This window comes from Peromyscus californicus, unplaced genomic scaffold (genome assembly GCF_007827085.1).
Source record: "Peromyscus californicus insignis strain IS unplaced genomic scaffold, ASM782708v3 Scaffold_17__1_contigs__length_78620276, whole genome shotgun sequence".
Classification (NCBI taxonomy): domain Eukaryota; kingdom Metazoa; phylum Chordata; class Mammalia; order Rodentia; family Cricetidae; genus Peromyscus; species Peromyscus californicus.
Genome location: NW_026294469.1, coordinates 41,314,646 through 41,322,923, shown reverse-complemented (window position 1 = coordinate 41,322,923; position 8,278 = coordinate 41,314,646). Strand labels below are relative to the sequence as shown.

The 8,278-nt window shown below is 44.8% G+C and overlaps 1 protein-coding gene across 1 annotated transcript in view; it reads right to left on the bottom strand.

The window, feature by feature from the left end:
- Positions 1–810: 810 nt before the first annotated feature.
- Positions 811–8,278, bottom strand: part of Znf474 (zinc finger protein 474) — a 30,219-nt gene continuing 22,751 nt past the window's right edge. The window contains exon 2 of the mRNA XM_052742183.1: positions 811–5,299. Coding sequence (XP_052598143.1) covers positions 4,051–5,094 — 1,044 coding nt within the window. The 5' untranslated portion in view covers positions 5,095–5,299 and the 3' untranslated portion in view covers positions 811–4,050. The remainder of the gene's footprint in view (positions 5,300–8,278) is intronic.

Sequence of the window (8,278 nt, the reverse complement as noted above, 5' to 3'; positions counted from 1 at the left end):
TCTTACAGACAGCTGAGGCTCGACTCCCAGCACCTGCATGATGGCTCACAACCGTCCCTAACTTCAGTTCCTGGGGATGTGATCTTCTCTTTTGACCCCCGAGGGAACCAGGTATGCATACGGTGCACATGCACGCATGAAAGTAAAACACTCACACACATAAAAATAAAAAAAAGAGGAACAGTGGCCGGCGAAATGGCTCAGTAGTCAACAGCACTTACTGCTCTCACGGAGGCCCACGTTCTGATTCCTGTACCCACAGGAGATGGCTGACAACTACCTGTAACTTCAGCCGCAGGGAGGGTTGAACACTTTTGGCTTCCTTGGGCACCTTCACTCAGGTACACATAGACACCCATCCACATACACATAATTAACAATAATAAAAATAAATCTTTTTTTTTTTTTTAAGGAGCAAGGGAGTCCCATATTTGATAGTGTAGAAGACCTTCAAAGGAAACAGCAGATGGCAGCACCAGATGCTAGTGGCATGTGTGAGGAACTTCCAGTTGCAACCTGAGCCCTGGGGATGCCAAAAGAACTCAGAGCCACATTCAGAGAGACATTCTTCTGTAGAAAAGATAGTGTCCCTTAATAAAAAATAATGTCTGCTTTGCGACATAAAGCAGGAGTTTTAGGAACATTTGATGTGTTACCAGCAAAATTCTAAGACAATAACCCCCTAGTCTTACCTAGTGAAGGTCATTGGGCAAAGACTGCATTTGGGTTTATAATTATGTGTTTAACTATCATCCTGGGCTCCAAGTAACTGAAACAGGTCCGAAGCTAAAGACTGTAACAATCAGGCTCTAAAAGGATCCAAAATGTTCACATTTATTCCATTTTAAAATAAGGACTAACAATGGCCTCTATTATAGTCTTCATCAGTTGTAATAGAAAAATCACTTACAAAATGAGTATTGGAATATTCGATTAATCAAACACAATATTAAAAATCAAAACAATAACCTGTATCTTTACTGTGCATCAAAACTTCATATAAAGTTAATAACAATTTTAAACTAGGTGTATCTCATCCAAGCTTTTCTTCAGAGGAAGGAAGTACCACAATGCTGGTTGTTACAACACAGAGCCAGACAACGATGGCCCTAGGACAGTCACACTTTTACGTAATTGCACACTAGGGTTTTATGCCCCTTAAACACTGCTAGAGCCACATTCAGAGAGACATTCTTCTGTAGAAAAGATAGTGTCCCTTAATAAAAATAATGTCTGCTTTGCGACATAAAGCAGGAGTTTTAGGAACATTTAATGTGTTACCAGCAAAATTCACAACCGTCTGTAACTTCAGTTCCTTTTTCTGTGAGATCACCAAGAGTATAGATTTGGCTCTGTACTTCAGATCATAAGTAGCAAGAGAATTTGAGTTCCTAGAAGAACAAAGCAAGATGCCCACTTAGATCTCCCAGCAGATCTTAGATCTCTCGGTGGCATTTATTTTTGTTCTCTTTGATTGAAGGCAAACAATAGCAGCTGCATCCCAAGGGAAGGCAGAACCAGTCTACAGTAGAGGAATGTTCTGAGAAACACTGCACTTGGCCAGCGAAAGTCACTGTCACCCACTTGGAGCAAATTCTATTCCCATTGTGAACTTGTTTTTCCTCTCTGGAATTCAGGTTGAGCCCCTTGAGAGTATCTGGCAAGGGGGCTGATGCTAACCCAAAGTCAGATCAAGAATTCCAAAGTAAGACTGCTCCAGTCAACAAGAGAAAGAGACGAAGCAAGCATCCATGTTCTAAAGAGCAAAGCACACACACTTCAGTCAGCCACAAGACAGCGGTTACAGGCAGATACAGCCCCAGAATCTAATAATGTATAGGTCAGCGCTCTATGAAAAATGAGGGACTCATTGCATGAAGTTGTAAATGGTATAAAGAAGCTAAAATTTCAACAGATAGGATCAAGAAAGCAAGGTACAGTAAGCAGAAAGGTTTTCTTCTGAATGCATCTTGAAAACAATGTCTGAAGGTACAGATCACACCCATCAGTTCCAAAAAAATCTTATGCTTTAGTGAAGTCTAAAATGTGCTCCATTTTAATTAACCTAAGCTTAATTTAAATCTGACTATGAACCCTCGGTTAGATGACCTTGCAGTGTCTTCCGAGGCCTTATATGGTAGCTAGTAGTGATGGGTGTCACTTTTTTACTGACACACAGCAAGGCTAGGCCTTTGAGGGCTTGGGTGCACACTGACAACATCTAGTCCTCCAGGGGCTTCCCTGGACTCTCACATACATGCAGATATCATAGAGAAGCCACCACTGGCTTCTGCAGACATTTTCTCCTCCAGGGAACTGGAAGGGTGAGGAAGATGTCTTTCTGTGACACCCTGGGCCAGCCCGGTCAGTCTGTCTTAGCAGCTGTGACTGGGAGAACATGTTGTACTCAGCCTGTTGACTCCAGTCTTGGAGCACGAAGTATGTGTTACGACAATAAGCACGAGAATGCCGACCACACTCCTCCCTAGCTCTAGGTCTGTGATGAGAATGTTTGATGTAAATGCATGCAGTCAAGAAGCAGGCTCTAAGTCAGAATGCCAGGAGGGTTGCTGCTTGGTGGCCCCGAGACACAGATTCTTTTACTCTCTGACTCCAGACCCCACACATATTGGAAGAAAAGCAACAGACAGAAGATAGGAAAAACAGATCGGGCTTATGAGACCAACTTGGAGCCCATGCCACACTTAAGCATTTGGGTTTTCATCAGGCAGGAATTTAGCCGTTTGAATTTTTTTTTTCTTTCTTCAATAGTCACTGGAAAAACTGTCCAGCATGTTAGTCTAACTTCTCTGCTTTAGGATCACTGTCATGGAATCTTCAAAACCAGTAAGTCTGTGCTTTTTAGTCATGGAAACTAGGAACAAGACTAGACAGTCCTCAGAGTAATAAAAAAATAAAGCCAAGAGAAGCTAGATCACAATAAAAGATGTGCCCCTATCACTCCAGTTTAATAACAGTTTGAATAACATTCGTTTCCTTAAACTGCTCCATTTAAAAACATTATCTAGCTAAAGGCTGCTGTCAAGAGTGTGTGATTAGGGGGTCTGAGCATTCTTGGAATTCAAATAGCCCTGAGAAAAGACCACCTCCTATTTCTTACAGTTTGACATGTGAGATGTGACAGGCCAGTGTCCTGGTTTAACAGCGGAACAAAGAGCATGTACCAAGTTCTATTGCTCAGTTAGCAGCCTTCATAAGCGTCCCCACTCAATCCTCCTGATGGAGACACCCCAGGAAAAATGCCAACAACTTTCACCTTATAGGCTGATGACACCTGAGTTCATGCTTGTTTAGAATGACTGAGGTCGGGGGACCCGATTCAATGAACAGTGTCCACAAAGTGTACAGAAAAACACAGGACTGGGCTCTACCCAGAACCATGCTTGCATATCTAGTTGTTTCAGAATCCATGCTGGGGTTAACCCTCACCCCCCACTACACACACACACACACACACACTTATAATCATGTATGACTTAAATGAAATCATACTGCATCTGCAAAACACATAGACCCTAGCAAGTACCCCAGTGTTTAGTTATTGCTAAAGTCATTTGGGGTTTTTGACACAGATTCTATTTTAGTAAGATAAACTCAGCATAACCCATCGTTGCCAAAGCTGAATTCCTAAGGTAGATGACTAAAATAAACCAGCAATAAACATTGGCTGTTGGAATGGGAATTATATCTCTGTAATGTAGACACAGCATTAATGACTCATTTTAAGTAACAGTCTCTCCCGGGGATTATTGGGATGAGGGATCAGAGGGGGAAAAAAAGTCCATCTCTTTTAGGCTGTAGGACTGGAGAGGATTATGAACCAACCAGGCAAGTGTGTTGTTGTTAGGTCTGCTTTGCCAAAAAAGACACAGGCCCTGGAGTTCAAAAGGAGATCCACTTGGACAGACTGCCTTGAGACACAAGTAAGGCTTTGAGAGACACCATCCTTGGGGCTGAGGTGGCTGGCTCTGGGAACAATTCTCTCATCCCTTTGAAGATGCGTTATGTCCCCAGTCCACCTACTTTATCCTATACCACATCAGTTACCTTGTCCTCATTTCCTGCTGCCACGTTCCTTTGTTGCTTGGAATTGGTGGGTACATTTGGGCCGCTTTTCCTTTCTAAGTTCGAATCTGGAATTTTTTGCCCATTGGGTTGAGATTTACAACTTCTCTGGTGTACAGGTAGGCGGTCTGGGGCAAAGGTCCGGCCACAGTTTGGGCAAGGCACAAGCGCAGCTACACTGGCCCCTTCTTGGCTAGGCTGTCCAGTTGGAAGGGGTTGGGGCTTCTGGGGCAGTGGCCTACGCAGTTCTCTAGGGAGCCGGTCATTCTCAATCTTCCACTTTTCCAAGCATTTGGGCTCATGGATAGGAAGGGACAGTGTGCCAAATTCCCTACCACAAATGTAACAGATGAGAGTCCTTGGTCGGGCTGGGATGCCGCTAGAAGCTTTCTTGAGACCACTAGGAACATCAGGACCATCCGTATCTGGTGTTCTGGGATTCTCACCCTTTGGTTTGCAGCTTCTCTGGTGAACCTGGAGACGATCTGGCAAGAATGTGCGGCCACAGTAGCCACAGGGGAGCAGCTGAGCCTGTGCACTCTGAAATGCCTCCTCGTTGGCTGCCTGAAGGCTGTAGGAGCCACTGCCACCGATGGGCTGTGGTTTGGAGGGTTCTGGCCTCCTCAAGTGCTTGGGCAGTTTGCTGTTCTCAATGCGCCACTTCTCCAGGCACTGGGGTTCATGAATGCCAAGTGACTGGGACCCAAACTCTCGGCCACAGATGTAGCATATCCGGAACCCCGGTCTGCGGGGTGGGATCACAGGAGGGCTAGGCTGGCTTCCTGACATAGTTCTACTTGGGCGTTTTGATAGTATCACTGTTCCAGGTCTCCTTTTCTGAGCGTTGGTCTTTCTGTTTTCAGTGAGATCTCCACACTGTATTTCTGGCAGAAGGGTCGAGTGGAAATCTCTAGGCAGGACAGCCTGATGGATAAGGAAGGTGGGCTCCTTGGAACCGCAGAAAGGTCGTTGTGATTGGCTGGGAATACTTTCCTTTCCTCTTTCCATGAACACGGGAGGCTTTCTCTAGCGCTTGCTGGAGTTTCAGGCCACACTAGCTCTGGGCTGCTGCTTACACTGACGGTGCCTGACGCTGGCTGTCCTAGGTGTCCACATTGTTGCCAGTACTTGGGTCAGTGACTCAGAGCTTCATTGTAGGACAGCAGTCTGGAATGTTGGAAAGTCCCCATTAAGCCGCAGATGTCTCCAAGATCTGTAAGGAGTGGGGAACATAAATCAAGAAGTTACTACACAGACTCTCTCTCTCTCTCTCTCTCTCTCTCTCTCTCTCTCTCTCTCACACACACACACACACACACACACACACATTCACACACACATACACCTTAGCTCATAAACTGATAAAAGGCAGTATTTTTTAATTGGCCATGTAGTCTCTTTGACTAGCTTAGTAACCTATACATTAGAAATATTCAAGAAACGTCCACCTGAATGGAATAATTCATTTACAAATTGCAGGGAACTGAAATTATCAGAGCAAAATTATGCACAAAGGCGGCTGAAAATGATCTCCCATAGACATGGGTGACACATGCCAAGAGGCGGAGTCCAGGATGGCATAGCCACAGAACAGAAAACTACAAAGACGAAAAGAATCAACAGACCCTGGGGAAAACCTTCCCAATCCCACAAACCCCCTCCTTCAGAGAGTCCCGACCCTTCAGTACCCTAGATCCCTCTGACAATTGTGACAACAGCGGGCTCCTCAGACTGCTTCTTAAAAACAAAAAAACCTTGGTTTTAGCACTATTTAAAAGTGAAACAAATTTTGTTGGGATGTGTCCAATATTTGAGGTGACACTCACACTGTTCTTTAAAAACAATGCTTTTTTTTTCTTTTTTACTATTTATCATGTGAAACAAATTTTGTTGAAATGCGTCAAGTATTGGAGGTGACAGTCTGCACTGAGATATGTAGCATTCAAGGCTTCTTGCATATTTATGGATTTGAAGCAAAGAACCCAGATTTGGTAGCTGCATATCTTCCTTGGAACTAAGATGTTTGGGCATTGCTTGATGCTCTTTTATTACATGTCATATTTATTTTGTTTTTATATATGTATGCTTACCAACCAGGTTTTGTAAAGACAGAAAGAAAAACATGGTCTCTGATTTTCTCAAACAAACTAGAAGGAAAGGCTGATGGGGTAATGAGATCTCATTATGGGCAGAAGCAGAAGGAATTTTTTTTTTTCTTGGGGAAAATTATGAGTAAATTTTACTGTGGGTTAACAACCTAATTCTAAGGAAGGTTGTTTTCAGAAATCTCCAGGTCTCATTTCCTGGGTCACTGAGTCAGGGTTGGAGCCTGAAAGCATCCACTTAGGTTCCAGAGAAGCACCTGACCTGGGCCTCACCACTGTCAGCAAACACATGAGCTTAGACGTGGAATATGAAAAACCCAGTTATGAGGGTTACAATGGATGAAAAGAACTGTGAGATCTGAGCCCGGTTCCTGTATTTAGGTGCCAAGAGAGGCCCGAAGCTTCATCGTTTAGAAGATCAGCTCAGATCTGGCACAGAGAATGAAACGATTCTTCACTTTGACAGCCCCTGAGACAGCAGTGCTGACACGTGGCAGCCAAAGAATGTGTTTGGCTGCAAGCAGAGTGGCCGGCACAGAAAATGAAACTCAGGAAGGCGGAGCACTGGCTCAGTACCCTAAGAAAAGACAGTGGGCTAGGGAACAGGGGGAGCGTGGAGACGGGGGATAGGGGACGTGGGGAGCACGGTGGAGAGATCTCACTACCTTTTATCAGCATGTGGGTAAAATACCCAGAGCTACTGGCTACTCTGACCCAGTTATCCATTTTCCCTGATACCAGGAAGTTACAGACAGTGGAAGGAGTGAAAGATATTAGGGAAGTCAATGCAATAAAATGGGCTCTCTTCTTTTAAACTGCTTCTCCATCTGTCTGTCTCGGTCTGTGACCCTCTTCCTCCCTACCCACATGTGCATACACACACCCACACAGAGGGAGGGAGGGAGGGAGAGAGAGAGAGAGAGAGTCAATTCTCAGTAGAATACTGAGAAAGCCCTGTGACCTACCCCAACAATGCTATCCCTTCTCACGAGGGTAAGAGACTAAGATTTATTGAATGCCAACTGTGGGCCAAACTCTGCGCTCGTTTTCATGTACATCACTCAGTTAATTCTGACATGATGATGAGGCAGATATTATTATTCAGTTTTATAAACAAACTGCAACTCAGAGAAGACATGTACGGTGTCCAAGAGAGTTTCTAAATGACGGAACTGGAGTTCAATTCCAGTTCTCGCTGGCTCCTGCGTGCAGCTCTTTCCATTATCCATTCGGCCTGCATTCCACGGAGCTTCTTCCCATTAGTTCCCAGCCCCGTTTTAATACACTATTCATATGCCTCCTGGGCAGTCGACTAAGCTCTCTCCAGCCTCTGGTGTTCCCTTTCCGAGAAGCAAAGAGAGGTGGGCGGAGAGCGCACAGATGGAAAAAACAGCATAGAGAGACAAGCGCTCCCAAAGACAAGGATGTTCCCTACGAGAAGGGGTCATTTAATTTTGCTCTAAATATGGTTTGCTAGAAGTTTCTTCTGGTGAGGCGCAACACACCCTTTCTCTCAACCTACCAACCTCTTCAGGCTCATCTATATAACTGGGCCCGGGAGGGGTTGAGTGCCGGGTAGAGGTGTATGAGGAATGACCTGTTAAGTCTCTCTTTACAAGAGACTCAGGGTGATCGTGAAGACTACTCAGTGAGGCCAGAGGGTGTTCAGCCTGCAGCTGCTTCTCCGCTGTCCTTACAGCACAGGAACATGAGTGGGCTATGAACAGTCTCTGCACCAAGGGGAATGAAGTGTCCTAAGATTCCCGTTTTAATCCTCCGCTGCGTCCCTCTCCTACAGACATTTCTCACCACAAGTGAAGGTATGAAAGTAAAAGAGATGAGGTACCTAGAAGTGAGTGAACTTTGAGGGAACCGAGGAGCAGTGGATAACAGATAACGTCCCTGCTGCTGAGTCTGCTAAGGCAGTGTGCCAGGGCAAGGATGGTTGGTTATCTTGCCCTGGAAGTTGGTTATTAAGGCAAACGTGCTAGAAACACTCAATACATATTTTTAATTCACGTAAACAAACTGTCCTGTCACTCAGACACATCATAAAACAATGTTGCTAGTACATAAAGAGAAGCGCT